This window comes from Triticum urartu, chromosome 6A, assembly GCF_056163025.1.
Source record: "Triticum urartu cultivar PI428250 chromosome 6A, HENAU_Tu73, whole genome shotgun sequence".
NCBI classification, from domain to species: domain Eukaryota; kingdom Viridiplantae; phylum Streptophyta; class Magnoliopsida; order Poales; family Poaceae; genus Triticum; species Triticum urartu.
This window is the reverse complement of record NC_141878.1, coordinates 260292305-260310988: the sequence shown is the minus strand read 5'-3', so window position 1 is coordinate 260310988 and position 18684 is coordinate 260292305. Positions and strand designations below refer to the sequence as shown.

The 18684-nt window shown below is 42.7% G+C and overlaps 1 protein-coding gene across 2 annotated transcripts in view; it reads left to right on the top strand.

The window, feature by feature from the left end:
- The first annotated feature begins 917 nt into the window (after positions 1 to 917).
- Positions 918 to 18684, top strand: part of SVR3 (elongation factor family protein) — a 39269-nt gene continuing 21502 nt past the window's right edge. The window contains exons 1-10 of one of the 2 annotated variants that reach the window (XM_087527783.1): positions 918 to 1223; positions 1946 to 2052; positions 2716 to 2919; positions 3154 to 3330; positions 3440 to 3592; positions 4677 to 4766; positions 16868 to 17002; positions 17086 to 17202; positions 17614 to 17765; positions 17848 to 17932. In XM_087527783.1, coding sequence (XP_087383909.1) covers positions 1013 to 1223; positions 1946 to 2052; positions 2716 to 2919; positions 3154 to 3330; positions 3440 to 3592; positions 4677 to 4766; positions 16868 to 17002; positions 17086 to 17202; positions 17614 to 17765; positions 17848 to 17932 — 1431 coding nt within the window. In that variant the 5' untranslated portion in view covers positions 918 to 1012. Of the gene's footprint in view, positions 1224 to 1942; positions 2053 to 2715; positions 2920 to 3153; positions 3331 to 3439; positions 3593 to 4676; positions 4767 to 16867; positions 17003 to 17085; positions 17203 to 17613; positions 17766 to 17847; positions 17933 to 18684 lie in introns of both variants that reach the window. The other variant, XM_048678619.2, reaches the window with a different exon arrangement.

Genomic DNA, 18684 nt, shown 5'->3' with positions numbered 1-18684 from the left:
GAGACCTAGCACGATGAACAAACTACTGTAGACAGCCAACTACTGTACATCAATTACCATTGTGAAATCGTTGTATTATAGCACTGTTCATGAAACTGCTGAAGGAAAGCCAGGTTCATGTAGCTTCCTTGACTTCCCTTAGTAAGTCTGAGGATTCACTTCCACAACTCGCAAGGCAATGGTGTCAGACAACATCGTCCAGTGATTTACGGGTCCTAAGCTTGTTTAATGAAAAACAGAAAATAAAGAACTTTAAGTGAAAAATTTACGAAACCGAGAAAAGTTGTTGTCTGACATCTGACAACTTCATGACAGATTTTTACACTGGCTATTGGAGTTGCTCTTGATATCTAGTGAAGCAGGCCTTCGCTCCGCAGCTCAGCTCCTGAAGCGGCCGGTGTAGCTGCGGAGTGGCACCGAACGCGTTAGCTCCATGCCCTCCTATAGCGGAGCGGCTTGTATGCCATTTTTTCGGAGTTGCAAAAATGCCGCTTCACACACTGTGCATGCAGATGAAGCTGAGAGTTGAAAAGTGGGGAGAGTATCAGGTGATACGGAGCCTTAGATGCTCCCATGATACGAGCTTCTAGGAGCCGAAGGCTTTCAACATTTTGCGAAAAAGACCTTTTGAAGTCTAAAAATTCCGAACAAGTATGGCAACCTTTCAGAACCTTCTAGGAACCATTGGATCTGAGATCCGACGGACCAGAAGATCGTATCATGGGAGCATCTAAGGCATGGTATCACCTGATATTTTTCCTTGAAAAATGGGGACTGGAGACCTGCCGAACAGGGCCCTGCTGGTAGTCTAGTTTTTTTTAGGGGGACTCGTAGTCTAGTCGTAGTAGTATATTTTCCGGGCGGACGACGTGGCCCGCCTCGCAGCGCACACAGCCGCAGCCACCAAAGCCATGGCCGTTATCCTCCAAGGCTCCGCCGCCTTCCTCCCGCCCTACAAAACCCCCCAAACCCACCCAAGCCACCCGCCGCGGCAGCATCCATTCGCCTAGTCATGCAGATGCAGACCATCACCCTCCGCGCCGGCCCCTCCGCCCACCGCCTCGCGCCGCCGCCGGCGTCGGCCAGCTCCTCGAACCTCTCCGCCGGCCGATGCTTCCTCCTGCGGCCTCCCCACTCCCGCTGCCGGCGGCCCCGCTCCATCAGGGCCTCAGCTTCCCTTGAGCAGGAGGTCAAGGAGCGCGCCGACTCCCCGTCTCCGTCTGGTAAGTGAAATCTTTGCTTGCTTCCTTCTTCCTCGGCACGATTGGAAACCCGGAATTTAGATTCAGGGACGAAACGGTGGCATGATACTGGGAACAAACTGAGGTAGTTCAGTGCGCGAGGCTGTTGAGTGCCTTGTAAGTGATTTCTTTTAGGGGATCCTGTAAGTGATTTCGCAGAGTGTGTCAATGATGATTTTCATGTGCCCACCAGTTTGGTGACACGGACTGAAATGAGCCTGTAATGTGCAAGAGATGGTTAACTTTGTCTGCATGGCTCCAGTGTTTTCTGGTCATGTAATAACTGGAGGAGTGAGCACCCTGTTGCTTTAGAATTGAAGAGGAGACGCTCATTCGTGTCAGCGCACAGATGTGGCGATCGTGGCTTTACACACCGATAGCTCCTAAGCGCTGCGATCGTGGCTTTACACACCGATAGCTCCTAAGCGCTAACCAATGACGGTGCAAGGTTCTGATATTTTTTCTAATGTTAGATTGAGTTTGTTGAAATAGTAATTTATGTAAAATACATGCACACTTGGGCCTTTCTACGTCGAAATTCATCTTCATCTGGATACTTGGTACTTTAGTTAAAAAAAAACAGTTTGACTTGCTATCATCAGAACCCAGTGCTTATGCATTCTCCATGAAATTTTCCTACGTATATTGACTTCACTTCTTTTTGGATGATGCTAATTTATATACTTCACTGGATTATTTAGCAGGGACTAGTAGTCAAGCAACTAGAAGAGATGTGAGAAATATTGCAATTGTTGCTCATGTTGATCATGGGAAGACAACTTTGGTGGATTCAATGTTAAGACAATCCAAGGTACATCCCAGAAGTACTATGTTTTGCTCTGTGAGGCTAATTTACTTCAAGTGAGTTGGCTGCGAATTAAATTTCTCAGTGATGGAAGCTTTATTTAGAAGGCAAGCACAGTTTGCAAATATAAGACAAGCTCTTCCCACATATTGCCATACTATTGTTCCGTTTGATTCCTTGATATTTGATCTTGTTTGGTTTGTTAGTATAATAGAACTGATTTTTTGGTCTGGTCTTGGTGGGTTGCTTTCACATTGTTTGTATGGGCTCTAAATTATTGATCTTTACTCTTTGTTCAGTCTGGCAGGTTCATAGAACTGGTTTGAGTCATCACAAACATGGTGTTGTTTAGAGTCCCATAGGTGCTGTGGAGGCTACTCCTATACCCACCTGAAACTGTTGTGCATACTTATTTACTTTTAGTTGTGTGGGTTTTCTCCACAAAATATCTGCGTAACTTTTGTTTGCTGTGTCATTCTTCAGTTTACCTCCTATCCTGTATTGTGACACAAAATTGCAGGCTTTAGTAATATTAAGAGCTGTGCTCAGATATATTTTATTTTTGTGTGACTTATTTCTGTTGAATCACCATGTTGTAGCACAAATCTAGAGTGTATTTACTATGAAATTTTCAATCGTCTTATTACCCTGAATGTTTACCTTATGCAGGTTTTCCGAGACAATCAAGTTGTGCAGGAAAGGATAATGGACTCTAATGATCTGGAGAGGGAAAGAGGAATTACTATACTGAGCAAAAATACATCAATAACCTATAAGGGTACCAAAATCAATATAATTGATACTCCTGGGCATTCAGATTTTGGTGGGGAGGTGGAACGTGTTCTCAACATGGTGGAAGGAATTCTCCTAGTGGTACTATGCTACTAGCTACTGTTTTGTTTTTATTAAATGGCATGTTTCTTATTTAATGCCTATGACCTTTTTGAGGACACATATTTGAATTCCTATGAGCATTACCGTAGCTGTTCATTCTTCCACTGCATGTCTCCCTAGATCCTGTCAAACATATTTTCCAAATAGTGTCTAGTGTCACTTGAGGCAACATGTGAACGACCATCTGATTCATTAAGCCTTTCTCCTATGTAGGTTGATTCTGTGGAGGGACCTATGCCACAAACAAGATTTGTTCTGAAGAAAGCTCTAGAATTTGGACATGCTGTTGTGGTAGTTGTAAACAAGGTTGACAGACCTATTGCTCGTCCAGAGTTTGTAGTTAATTCAACGTTTGAGCTATTTATCGAATTAAATGCAACAGATGAACAGGTGAGGAGCTATGCCTGGATTGTTATTCATTTAACTTACTCTTTTTTGAGTATTAGGTTTTAACACTGGTCATATCCTAGTACTCATGTTTTTGTTTTGCCAACAATAGTGTGATTTCCAAACAGTCTATGCAATTGGCCTCAAAGGAAAGGCTGGGATCTCCGCAGATAATCTGGCTGACGATCTTGGACCCCTTTTTGAGGCTATTCTTAGATGTATACCTGAACCACGCATTGAGAAAGATGGTGCCCTCCAAATGCTTGTGAGTTATAAAGTTTGTCGTTTATATGTCAAATTTTCATGTATCATCTGCAATGCTTGATTTTCTATGATTATGCTGGATTACATTTACACAATACCTCCTAAGCTATAATACTATAAATTGGGTCTCAACTATAGTTGTATTTTCATCTATTATGAAGCATACGTTTGAGATGCTCCAATCCATTCTATGGTTAGGAATACATTTATTCTAAGATGCTCAAAGCCATGTTATGGAAATTAAGTTATGTATGTTTGAGATAGCTGAAATTTTACATTCTCAATGAAGAAAAAAAAATCTTTGTACTCATGGAGAGCTAATGTCGCTTGTACCATAATTCATGTTTAAGTTCAGGTCAACATGATTGATATCACATGCACATTTACATAATTCTGTTACAAGTATGCCATTGCTATTTTGAAGTCGGAGAAACTTACCATGCACACTATGTCAGTACCTTCCTTTGAAATATTCCGGAGAGAATATAGAGCAGCTTTCATAGTCATGAATTATGCTCTATATTCCATATTCACTGACTTATTTCTGTTGAAACTTACCATGCATTATTTCACGCATTGCTTTCTTTTTTTTGACAATCAAAGGTATCTCTTTATTTATTGGAAAATAAGGTTACATCATTGACTAAAAGAGATACAATTGAGGGAGGAGGAACATCTATCCATGTGCTAGAATCATTATACTTAGCAAGCTGGGAAAGTGTTCATGAGCAATCGTATTTGCCTCTCGGTTCTCATGTTCGAAGGAAGCTTTCACAAACTCTCTGGGCATGAAGTAGCAATCATTGACGATCGCTGCTTCATTAGCCGCAGCATGCATGTCACTCTTCATGGCCTCAATCACTTCAGTGCTATCAGAACTAATAGTCAACCTGTTGCATCCCAACCCTTCGGCCAGCAAGAGACCCTCCTTCTTTCTTTGTTAACATGGTCGATCTATCTTCCTTTGAAATATCTCACCAAAATTGGTTTCATGAATTCCCAGCATATTTCGATGGTCATGAGTAATATTAGTAGTTATATTTCACTGCTTCCAATTCTGCACTCAATTGCTCATTTATATACAGGTAACTAGTACCGAATATGATGAACATAAAGGAAGGATAGCAATTGGACGACTGCATGCAGGAGAACTAAAACGAGGCATGGAAGTGAAGGTATTATTTTGATCAATTCGTTCTTCTGCATGATAGCATAAGCAACAATATTCCAACACCTATAAGGAGGAGTGTCCCACCATGGGGAGACACAAGTTTAGGGATAAATAAACTAATCCTGGCGCAACAGAAAATTAAAGGATAAAGTTTCTACGTGCCATCACAATTGTTACGGAGTTGCGAATCACCATTGATAATAAGTTTGCCTTTAGTTGCATATACCCAATGTTCAAAAATTTACCCTTACTGAAAGGTTGTCGCCCAGCTCTTGGCGATTGAAACATAGGAAATAGAGGAGAATTAAGTCCTAGTTTTTTTTGTTTGCATTGTTCTCTCCTGAGCAGGCTTATTCCTCACCGGAGAATGCCTATTTCTCATTGTGGTTGTCGATTCCTTGCCGGAGAATGCCTAATTACCTATTCCTCACCGGGGTTGTCAATTCCTCGCCGAAGGACTACCACTCAGTCCTCATCTGAGAAGGCCGATTTCTCACCGGCGAAGACCAATTTCTCACAGAAGTACCTCGTTGTCCCCCTAATGCTTCCCCTAGGCCAAAGCGAGGCATTTTATCATCGCTCAGCGCTTATAAGAAAGCTAAAGCGTACACTCGAGACTGTTTTTTTGTTAATGCCAATAATAAAGATTAAAGATACATTTTCCGGAATGACAAATTTTCTTCCTGCCGTTCTTGTTATCGGGACCGAGCCTCATTCCTTGTGATGTATTCCAAGGTTGAAGGTTGACACAGCATAGCCGTGATGATTCTCTCAAATAGCATGGTAGGAGTTGAAGCAATAGCCGCCACCAAAATAAAGACTTAAAGAAGCTTATTGAGTAACATGCGGGAGTTGCGAAAGGACATAGCAGGAGGGGGAGGAGACGGAACTCGTTGCTGTCGTGGTACATGCTATGCCACACTCCACATTTCTTGGAGGACTTGGGAGCGCAGTGAGCAAGTATTGCAAGATAAAGAGCAGACGAATCCTGTGGCAGCTCTGCACTTGTGCAGATGCGACTCTAGGAGAGAGCTAGGCAGCTCTATCTCCCTCTTTTGGCTACCGCATTCTGGCTGTAGACTCCCTTCTATGTGGCACTTTCCATGTTTATTTGGCCGTGAATTTCTTCTGAAGATCTTGTTTTATTCCCTTTCCATCTTTCCATTCTGAGGCTTGCAGAAAAATGGCAACCCAGTGCACGTAGCTCCTGCTTGCCAGGGCCGGCCCTAGGATTTTGGGGGCCCAGGGCAAAACTACAACTCGGGGCCCTTTAGTATAAAAACATCACTATAGTAATCAATATGCATATGTTTCCAATAGAAACTTTAATGCATCCAAAATCAACATTTATGTCAAATAATTTATTGATATTATCGTAAAGTTTTCTTTTAAATGTTTTGATCCATAAACAACGACTATTGCCAACTCATCAGTTGAAGTACTGGTGTTACTCTTGATATTTTTTGTCAATAGCTTCTCAATGTGTAATCAAGTCATCCGTACAGTGTTTTCTTTTTTCTATTATGCACATGTAATAACACAGTGCTAAATTTAAATAAAAAGATGCACCAAAAGTTTGTAAGCTATGCATAGTGTATGTGAAGATAAATTACTTAATTACCAATACTCATATGAATATAGACAATAATAAATTAGTAATACTGTATACCTCCGGTCGGTCAAATCTTTGTTGATGATCAGGCGTCGGGCGATGTGGATCGGTGGAAGAAGGTGCTTGGTGATGTGCATGTCCATCTAGCGCCTGAAGAGTGGAGACTGGAGAATGGAGTTCATCTGTGTGCGTACTATGGCCTAACGGCAGCGCTGACTCGCCTGGTGATGGAGGCTCGAGATTAGGGATTGTCGTGACCGCGATCGGAAGGATATGTGCGATCGCAACTTCTCGTGATCGGATGTCGTTTATTCCTTCCTGGGCTACCTATGTCGCAGCGTCTGGGTGGTAATGGGATGCATATGCATGCGAACGTTGCTGTCAACTAGTACATGGCCCGTTCCTCATGGTCACAGGCATTTGCGTCTAGCGTTCTTGCTTCCCTTGGCCTGTAGGTCATGGGCTATATACGTACGTGGCAGGTCCCCCTGGATTTTGGGGGCCCTGGGAGGCCGCCCCCTTCCCCTCCCCAGGCCCGGCCCTGCCGCTTGCGCAGGGTCGAGGGAAGGGTCCGACCACTTTGGGTCTTTTGTACCCAAAGTTCTGAAAAAATACTCTTCACTATCTTTACATGTGTTAGCACACGATCATGTCACCGCTACCTCCAACGCCAAGGGTGATGCACCGCAGCTCACGTCAAAGGAGACCCGTCTGGAAGCGTGGTGCGCAAGCAATCCGGCACGCCCGGGAGGAGAACCCCGTGTGGGCGTGCAACGGCTATGGGCTGCCCTAGGTCGACCTGATCGCCCCTAGAGCCTTGAGGTTCGCCGCCCTTCAACAAGAAGAACGAACGAAGAACGAGGAAGAAGAAGAACAAAGGGAGAAGATAAAAATAAAGGTAAAAGTGGTATATTGATTGTTTGATTTTGTATTGTTCAATCGACCGTCATCTCTCATCTATTTATGAGGCGTCTGGACTTCCCGTACAAGAAAAAGACTTCTAATCCCATCCAAAATCTTTCCAAAATTAACCAAGCTCGGTTTTTGGGTCTCACAATCCACAAACGACCTCGGATGAAGATGCACCCAAAAGGAAATTTAACTGTTTCAACGAGACGAACAACTTTCGTGTTGAACGTTTTTTGATTCGGGGTCATCTTGAAGACGTAACGCTCTCAGCGACGCGCCACATCGGAACCTGGGTGTGGTGGAAAATGGGCAAGGGCCGGGCTGCCACCCCCCTGATGGTGCGCCGTATCTTGATCCGGATATGGTGGCAAGTGAGCGAGGATCGGGTCGTCGCATCCTTAGTGGCGCGCTACATCGGCGCCCGGATGTAGTGGAAAATGAGCAAGGGTCTTCGCATTTGACTCGACGAGTGTGAAGGGTAAGGAAGCTAGCCGAGCCTAGGAGGATTCACTTAGGTAGCTGGAACGTAGGATCTCTGACAAGGAAGCTTCGGGAGCTAGTGGATGCAGCGGTGAGGAGAAGTGTCGATATCCTTTGTGTCCAAGAAACCAAATGGAGGGGACAGAAGGCGAAGGAGGTGGAGGATACCGGCTTCAAGCTGTGGTACACGGGGACGGCTGCAAACAGAAATGGCGTAGGCATCTTGATCAACAAGAGCCTCAAGTTTGGAGTGGTAGACGTCAAGAGACGTGGGGACCGGATTATCCTGGTCAAGCTGGTAGTTGGGGACTTAGTTCTCAATGTTATCAGCGCGTATGCCCTGCAAGTAGGCCACAATGAGAACACCAAGAGGGAGTTCTGGGAAGGCTTGGAAGACATGGTTAGGAGTGTATCGATTCGCGAGAAGCTCTTCATAGGAGGAGACCTCAATGGCAACGTGGGTACATCTAACACAGGTTTTGAAGGGGCACATGGGGGCTTTGGCTATGGCATCAGGAATCAAGAAGGAGAAGATGTCTTAAGCTTTGCTCTAGCCCACGACATGATTGTAGCTAACACCCTCTTTAGAAAGAGAGAATCACATCTCGTGACTTTTAGTAGTGGCCAACACTCTAGCCAGATTGATTTCATCCTCTTGAGAAGAGAAGATAGGCGTGCGTGCCTAGACTGTAAGGTGATACCTGGAGAGAGTGTTGTACCTCAGCATAAGCTGGTGGTTGCTGACTTCTGCTTTCGGATTCGTGTCCAGCGGGATAACGCCAAAGTCGCCATAATGAAGTGGTGGAAGCTCAAGGGGGAGGTAGCTTAGGCATTCAAGGAGAGGGTCATTAAGGAGGGCCCTTCTGAGGAAGGAGGGGATGCGGACAATGTGTGGATGAAGATGGCGACTTGCATTCGTAAGGTGGCCTCGGGGGAGTTTGGAATGTCCAAGGGGAGAAGAAGCGAAGATAAGGATACCTGGTGGTGGAATGATGTTGTCCAGAAGGCGATTAAAGAGAAGAAAGATTGCTTCAAACGCCTATACCTAGATAGGAGTGCGGACAACATAGAGAAGTACAAGATGGCGAAGAAGGCCGCAAAGCGAGCTGTCAGTGAAGCGAGGGGTCGGGCATATGAGAACCTCTACCAACGGTTAGGCACGAAGGAAGGCGAAAGGGACATCTATAAGATGGCCAAGATCCTAGAGAGGAAGACGAGGGATATTGGCCAAGTCAAATGCATCAAGGACGAAGCAGACCAACTCTTGGTGAACGACGAGGAGATTAAGCATAGATGGCGGGAGTACTTTGACAAACTGTTCAATGGGGAGAATGAGAGTTCTACCATTGAAATGGAAGACTCCTTTGATGAGATCAGCATGCGTTTTGTGCGGCGAATCCAGGAGTCTGAGGTCAAGGAAGCTTTAAAAAGGATGAAAGTAGGCAAGGCGATGGGCCCTGATTGTATCCCCATTGAGGTGTGGAAAGGCCTCACGGACATAGCGATAGTATGGCTAACCAAGCTTTTTAACCTCATTTTTTGGGCAAACAAGATGCCAGAAGAATGGAGACGGAGTATATTAGTACCAATCTTCAAGAACAAGGGGGATGTTCAGAGTTGTACTATCGTGGACATAGCGATAGTATGGCTAACCAAGCTTTTTAACCTCATTTTTTGGGCAAACAAGATGCCAGAAGAATGGAGACGGAGTATATTAGTACCAATCTTCAAGAACAAGGGGGATGTTCAGAGTTGTACTATCGCGGACATAGCGATAGTATGGCTAACCAAGCTTTTTAACCTCATTTTTTGGGTAAACAAGATGCCAGAAGAATGGAGACGGAGTATATTAGTACCAATCTTCAAGAACAAGGGGGATGTTCAGAGTTGTACTAATTACCGTGGAATTAAGCGGATGAGCCATACAATGAAGCTATGGCAGAGAGTCATTGAGCACCGCTTAAGAAGAATGACAAGCATGACCAAAAATCAGTTTGGTTTCATGCCTGGGAGGTCGACCATGGAAGCCATTTTCTTGGTACGACAACTTATGGAGAGATACAGGGAGCAGAAGAATGACTTGCTTCATTGACTTGGAGAAGGCCTATGATAAGATACCGCGGAATGTCATGTGGTGGGCCTTGGAGAAACACAGAGTCCCAACAAAGTACATTAACCTCATCAAGGACATGCACGATAATGTTGTGACAAGTGTTCGAACAAGTGATGTCGACACTGATGACTTCCCGATTAAGATAGGATTGCATCAGGGGTCAGCTTTCAACCCTTATCTTTTTGCCTTGGTGATGGATGAGGTCACAAGGGATATACAAGGAGATATCTCATGGTGTATGCTTTTTGCCATACAACATTGTGGGTCAAACAATTGTCCTGTAGAACTTGTCTTTTAGCTTTTGTGGCACTCTCTTGTCACAGAGAATGCCAGAAGCTTGGCGCCACTTCATCCATCCGGCTTTGATTCGATGGTTCACATCTTCATCAATACCCCCATCCTCCTGCAACATTGACCCCAAATATCGAAAGGCGTCCTTCTGAGGTACCACCTGCCCATCAAGGCTAACCTCCTCCTCACACCTAGTAGTACTAAAACCGCACATCATGTACCCGGTTAGGTGTGGCGCAGTTAGGTGTGGCGGAGATGCGTATGTTGAGATGGATGTGTGGCCACATGAGGAAGGATAGAGTCCGGAATGATGATATACGGGATAGAGTTGGGGTAGCACCAATTGAAGAGAAGCTTGTCCAACATCGTCTGAGATGGTTTGGGCATATTCAGCGCAGGCCTCCAGAAGCTCCAGTGCATAGCGGACGGCTAAAGCGTGCGGAGAATGTCAAGAGAGGTCGGGGTAGACCGAATTTGACATGGGAGGAGTCCGTTAAGAGAGACCTGAAGGATTGGAGTATCACCAAAGAACTAGCTATGGACAGGGGTGCGTGGAAGCTTGCTATCCGTGTGCTTATTTTTTTACATGAGAGTCGTGAGATCTTATGGGTTTCACCTCTAGCCTACCCCAACTTGTTTGGGACTAAAGGCTTTGTTGTTGTTGTTGTTGTTGTTGGTCATCTTGAAGACCTAATCGCCCCTGCAATCGCCAGATTCGTGGAGATACACAATTTCGGTTCGGACCAGACTCTCTGCTCGACCGGACCAGAATGTCCAGTCACAACAGAAGGTTTTGATGTATTTCTCGACCCAGATCGGACAGTCTGGTCCCAATTACCGGACAGTCCGGTAGCAACGTGAGGTTTTGGGCGTTTGGCCATCTCCATGATTTTTGCAACATTGCACGTTTTTTGCTCTAACTTTTGCATACGATCTCGGATTAAGACAATTTATATATTAAAATCATCCCTTTCGACGAGACAACGAACTTTCATGTTGAAACTTTTTCCATCCGAGATCATCTTAATTGGGTTTTATATCATGCCAAAATTTGGTGTTAACACATGCCCCCTGTTTTTCGGCAAAGCTTGCGCGCTGAAAAATAACTTGCAATACTTCGGTGTAAGGACGATGTCAATACTCCATCGGCCATTTATATGTGCTTAGGCCGATAATGATATATCGGCCATGTATTTGCTTAGGGCGATGGTTATATAGGCCACTTTGATTAGCAACACTATACATCTAATCTAATGTATGGTGATGTGGTAAAACCCTTGCATGATGTAAGAAGTTATATTGCGTCCATGGATCAAAATAAGTCCTTGGAGGGTAACCAATCATACCCGAGGATGAATTCCATGTCATCAACATCAATAGCATAGTTGGAGAATGTGGATAATATGTGGACCAAAGATGTTGAAACCTTCGGCTTGGTCGTTCATAGTTTCCACTCTTTTCCTTCTTCACCTTTGCCGCACTTCTTGCGATGGAATCTTGCACACCATTCTTGTTTGGAGTACTTTGGGAACCCATGCCATGTTCGACATAAGATGCGGCTGTGATTTTGTTTAAAGTAATGACAAGTCTTGTTTTACCTTGTGCACTTTCAGCTTCTTCTCTTGAGATTTGGCACTTGATTGACTCATCTCATTGTCTTTAGTAGCCAATGTCAACACTTTAATTTTATCCTTTAAGATCAAATCTGAAGTAGCACACTTACAACCATCTTTTTTAACGCGATAGACTTGCTCAACCACCTCCTTATTCTTCCTTGTGCTCCGGACCGATTCTTTTGGAGTGAAGCGGTCTTTAACATATGATTGTTTATTGAACGTGGGCCTTTTTGGAGCTGCATGATCTTTGTGAGATGGTCTAAAATAAGATGAAGAATGTGCACTTGAATCATACCTGTCCCATGGTGAATATGGATAAAAATTAGCATAGGGAGGTATCCATGGCATTGGCATTGACGGCCCAAAATATGGATATGAATATGATTCATTGAAATTTCCCCTTTGCCAATGCCGGTCCTCAGATTTGCGCCTGCGGAATGATCTTGATGCTTTTAAATTACTTGGCCGATAAGTAATCTTCTCCTCACTTATCTTCTGATATTTTTCCAATAGCTGTGCGGAAGTGACTTTTGACTTTTTACCTTTGCGCTTACCTCGGCCTTTGCTTTCTTTGGTTGTGCTTGCATCGATCTTTGTATTTTCTTGTTGCCCCCCGGTACTTGGCGTCTTCATTGCAACTTTGGTGGAATTTTCGCCCTCAAGAATATTATCATTGTGCTCTTGAACAACTTCCTTACTTGAAAGCTTGATCCCAATATCCGAAGTTTTTACTTTCTCATGTTTAAATGGATCAGCTTGAAGCAGCTGATGCAAAAACCGTTTGCCATCAGGACCAATCGGAATAGACCGGTCATCTCTTGGTGTCTCAACAAATTTCAGTCGTCCTTTGTCAATGGCCGATTTAACTATTTGACGAAACATATTGCAATCCTCAAAATTATGTTTGAACGAATGATGCAACCTACAATACATTCGTCCTTGAATTGATGGCTTGACATGGTGATCAAGAATTCTTATGTAATTATTTTTCAGCAACAAATCAAATATTTGATCACACATGCTTGAATTGAAGGTAAACTTTTTATTTTCTAGCCGATCTTGTTGTGAGAACGGCTTTGGAGTTAAGCAAACGAATGGTTCAGATTTTACGTCACCCCATTCGGCTATGCATTGTGTTTTGCATTCTATGCCCGATGTCTTTGAAAAACAAATTATACTATCATCGGTTTTCTCAATAGAGTATAACCTTGGCTTTAAATTTCTGAAATCAAAATAATTATAACATACGTGTCTCAATTGAGACCATGCGTAAGCCAAGTATGGAGCAAGCAAAGCTACCCAATTAAATATGAACTTCAAATAAAGCAATGCGAAAAGCTTTGGCTGCAATAATAAGTCACTATCGGTCTCTTTGAATGGTACAATGTATTGACCGATATGCTTTGTAACAATTTTATTGCTAACAAGTAAATTAACCTTCATCATTGGTCTTTCAAAATTATTTATAAGATTTCTCCTAATAGATACATCAACAATAAAGTTGTGACCAAATCTGAAAATAGGTAAATCACTTGCTAGACATACCTCTTCATACACACTGGGAGAGCATGATGGTTGTATCACTTGAATAATACTTTGCTCCACTTTTGAATGAGTCTCTAATGCCTTGGCATCCTCTTTTTCTCCAATAGATTCGGTACACATGCTATTTGATTCGGCTTTTTCAATAACCGAATTTTCTTTGTTACCTGAATCAATACTTTTATATTTTTGAATTTGCAAGGCTTCTTGCTCTTGTCTAATTTTAGCCCACATCTCAGCTTGGCGACCTTTAAACTTTTTCATCGCAATTTCCATCAACTCCTCATGAATTGCCCCCAAATACTTTGAGGTTCTTTCAGCAATGAGGTGCCGACACTTTGCAATTGTTTAGGGGGTACACTGGATGGTACAACACTGGTCGAATGCATCATTTGCACAACTCTAGCTTTTACAATAGTAAAGTCATGAGGCCTCCGCCTTCTATTAGTTCCTGGCGAATATAGTTGCACAAATCCCAAGAGAATGTAAGCTTGTTCTCAATTACCCAGTCTGGATATAGTTGCCCCCCGATGCTTTTAGACTCTTTCGGCAATGAGATGTTGCCGAAATTCTATAGTTGTGTATGGGGAACATGATATTCCATGGTAGTAGGTGAAGGCATTTGTGCTCCTGCAGAAGTTTCACTTATTCGGCCATAACCCTGAAGGTGCGGAGCCGAATTATGAATATCAACAGTTGCATATGGTGCCAAAAAATTAGTAGCATGAGGTGTAGCATATGATGTTTGAGGGTAATTGACCGAATAACTAGTAGTAGTATGGCCAATTCCCCTATCCACCGGCATGTTTGGATTAACATACTGCAATATTTGCCGATGAATAAAAAGTTGGAACACTTTGTTGCATACTTTGGAAGTTCCTACATGTGGTGTCTCAACTTGATTAACTGAACTCATCATGTTGTTCATCGGCATATAGATTTGTGGGGTTGCCGATGCATGGGAGTTGGGATACATATGTTGCATGTTGCTAAAATTATATGAAGTTGGAGCATGAAGATTATTTTAAATCGGCTGTTGCGCATAATTAGATGCATGATTGATAAAACTAGGGCTAGCCGGCACATTATGCTCATTAAACGATCTAGCAACAACATACGCATTATTTGTATCTAAATAGTGAATTGGGTATTCATATTACCTTTGTAGATTACAAACCGTAGATGACGATCTCTTCGTAGCAAGAACGGGCTGGAGACCGCTCAAAGCTTCGTCCCCAGCGGAGTCGCCAATAAGTGTGTTCGCACACGAACATGTCACCGTGTACCTCCAACGCCGAGGGTGATGCATTGCAGCTTACGTCGAAGAAAACCCGTCTGGAAGCGCGGTGCGCAAGCAATCCGGCGGGCGCTTTTGTAGACCTGAAACCCCACACGTCCGGGAGAAACCCCGTCTGGGCGTGCGGCGGCTATGGGCTGCCCTAGGTCGACCTGATCACCCCCAGGGCCTTGAGGTTCGCCGCCCTGCAACAAGAAGAATGAACGAAGAACGAGGAAGAAGAACAAAGGCAGAATAAAAGTAAAGGTAAAAGTGGTAGATTGATTGTTCGATTGTGTGTTGTTTAATCGGCCGTCACCTCTCATCTATTTATGAACTCGGATTTAGGCAAGTCTGAGATAGCAGTTCGGTTTTTGGGTCTCACAAGCCACAAACGACCTCAGATGAAGATGCACCTAAAAGCAAATTTAACCGTTTCGACGAGACGAATAACTTTCGTGTTGAACGTTTTTTGATTTGAGGTCATCTTGAAGGCCTAATCGCCACCGCAAGCATCAGATTCGTGGAGATACAGACGTATTTATTGACCCAGACCGTACAGTCTGGTCCCAATTACCGGACAGTCCGGTAGCAACAGAAGGTTTTGGGCATCTGGCCATCTCCATGATTTCTGCAACATTGTGCGTTTTTGGCTCTAACTTTTGCATACAATCTCGGATTAAGACGATTTATATATTAAAATCATCTGTCTCGACGAGACGAAGAACTTTCATGTTGAAACTTTTTCCATCCAAGATCATCTTAATTGGGTTTTGTATCATGACAAAATCTGGTGTCAACAACATGTAAAAGGAACCCACACATTTTAAGAATCAAATTTGATTGACAATCAGTGAAATAATATGTGGGGCATGGAATGGAAGTGGTATCATTGGATTTATATTTATAAGCATTTTCCAGTGATATCACTTTTTGTTTCACACATAAGGTGCATATTGCTCTGATTGTTAGTCAAACTTGGATCTGTAGATGTGCGGCGTATTACGTGAAACTAAAGGCGGGAGTACCAAACACCAAACCAAGAATGTTTAAGGTTAGTTCCTAACTAGCACAACAGAGCACACATCCAGGAAAAGTGTACTATTGGGTGAGAAAGATGTATAGTTTGAGCTCTAACTGACGTGCATAGGCTACAAAAGTGACTACTAGAGTTGAAAAAATGCAGAGTGGAGCTTATTGGAGAGGGTCATTTTACATGCAACTAGTTGAAAAATGGATGGCGTCGGCGATGCCATATTCTCGAATATTGGGCCTTTCAAATAGCATTGTGAAATCAACCTTCTTTGTCATGCTATTTTCCAACTCAAGCCAATTGTGATGGCACTGAGTGAATTTGTGGAAAATAAATAAATTATAATAAGGCGGTAGGTATACGCTGTCTCAGTAGATGTATTTTATGGAAAAATGTTACCTAATTGATGCCTCAAAGCAGCTTTTATCAGTACCAACATGTCTCAGTCTTATATTTAAGGTTACCTTCTTTTTATCCATATTAAGGTTTGTGGAGGTATTAAGAGAATACATCAACTATATAAGATCATGCAATCACTTTAGTATTTCCAGTTCTGAGTAACCTCTAGATCTCTTTGGAAGCTCAGTTAAATGTTAGTGCAACCCTTTCTCATTGGCTCCCCGTATGTTGCATATATGTGAGCAACTATTAAATATCTCGGTTAATGAAAAAATCATTCCAGTCTATACTTTTTAAAAACTAAATATGTTATGGCCTCTTTGATTTCCAGGATTTTAATGCCGTAGGAATAGGAAAACCATAGGATTGCAGTGTCATGCCCATTTGAATCCTACATGATTTTTGTTTGTTTGATTGCATCACACAAAGGATTCTTTCCAAGTGGTTTGAATGGATGCTAAAATTCCTATGGAATGGTACAAAGGAATCCTTAGGAAAAAATCCTATAGGATTCAATCCTATGTCTCAAACGCCCAACATAGGAAAAATTCCTAACAATTCTAATCCTCCAAATACCTATGGAATTCCTTATAATCAAAGATACCCTTAATAATGACGGTAGACTAGCTATTGGTGGTACTCGAAATTTATTTTTCTCTGCCAAAGGTGCTTGTAATCTTAATAAACAGAAACCATCATAATAATCTTCATACCTAGCCATGTTATCTCATTTGTTTTCTTTGTTGGCCCGTAACTGATGTGTATCTTGCTAGGCCTTGTTTGAGAAAAAAAGCAAATCAATATATAGCTTCTACTGATTAAGATATTGGGCAGGTGTGTACACCAGATGATGCTTGTAGAATTGGCAAAATAGGTGAGCTTTTTGTGTACGAGAACTTCGGACGCGTTCCAGTTGAATCTGTTAGTGCTGGTGACATTTGTGCTGTATGTGGAATCAATGATATCATGGTTGGTGCTCTTCATGTTCATTCATATATTTAGTATATATTTACCCTTATAACCTGTTCTGATTTTTTTTTTAAACTTTGCAGATTGGGGAAACTATAGCTGATAAAGTTTCTGGAACAGCGTTGCCCACTATCAAAATTGAGGAACCAACAGTTAGAATGTCTTTCTCCATCAACACTTCACCTTTTGTTGGAAAAGAGGTGTCTCAAAAGTTAACTTTAACTTACAACATTGTATCCCTACTTTTTAGGATCTTCTGCTGGAATAAAAAGAGATTTGAAAACTGGCTAAGAGAATCTTAATTATAACGCTTTTGGTCCAAATGAGAGTAATGCTTGTACTGCACATTGTATGCCCATATAGGTAAGCTAAATAGAAGTAGTACTACGCTTTCCTGAAACTGAAATGCTTAGGAAGTTGAAGTCAGTGTATTGCACGGATGTAAAGCTTTACTCCATTGTGTTCCAATGTGGTGGAAAATGATCCATTAATTATTAAAGCTCTTCTGTCAAGAATGGCCTATTCTAATTCAATAGTTTATAGTAAATTACAGTAGTTGAGTTTCTTCTTTCTTAGTGCTGAAACTATGTCTCTCTTTGGCTTTATCCCAGGGGAAATTTGTCACTAGCCGAAATCTTCGTGATAGGCTATATCGTGAGCTTGAAAGGAACTTGGCTATGAAAGTAGAAGATGGGGAAACTGCTGATACATTTCTTGTTAGTGGCAGAGGCACACTGCACCTCACCATATTGATAGAGAACATGTAAGAACTTCTAACCTTTCGACATTATCAGCCACTTGGTATGTTCTCTAATTTTGGTATTCTCTTTAATAATTGCTTACAGGCGGAGGGAAGGATATGAATTTATGATTGGACCTCCAAAGGTCATAAACAAGACAGTAAATGGGAAGCTATTGGAGCCATATGAGGTATTTCCCTCCCTAAATGACAAAACTGAAATTTTGTATATATTTGATTTGATAGGTATGTACCCATGCCTTGCCACGGGAGCCAAAACAATTTAATGTATAAAGGCTAGGTCTGTGTTAAGGTGGAAGGGGGCGTAATTCCACCTTATATGGCATGGGGCAGGAAGGAAGCACTAAGGGTTAGAATTTTGATTTTGGCGCCATTATAATTTGGTAGCCTAGGTCATGCATGCTAAGTAAATTAATGTGATTGAGCGGCGTACGGGAAGGTGTGGTAAAATATGGCGCGGAATTGAGCGGCGTAATTCCATGTTATTGCAAAAGGTAAGTCAATTAAGGTGGAGTTGATGTAGTGCTGCAAAAGGCAAGTAAATTAATGTGATTTGAGTGGCGTACTGGGAAGGTGCGGCCAAATATGACGTAGTGAAAAAAAAAAACGGCTGGATGAAAAAATAAGTGGAGGGATGTGGTGGGAGGGGTGGAACCGGTTGACGAAGAGTTCTACCTCGCAGGAAAAGGAATGCTACTTATTTTTTAAGTAGTAGAGATAAAGAGGTTCTTGGAGTGCCTAAACTTGCGCTCGATGGACACCCCCACAGAGGTGCTGCCCACAGTGTCCTTGTACAGTCCCATGAAGCACATGGTCACAAAGCTTGGCAGCCTCCTCGGCGACCTCCGCGCCAACACCCCGTTGCAATGCTGCATCTGGCTCGTGGCCACAACCAGGTACCAGGCCTACAACATAAGAGGCC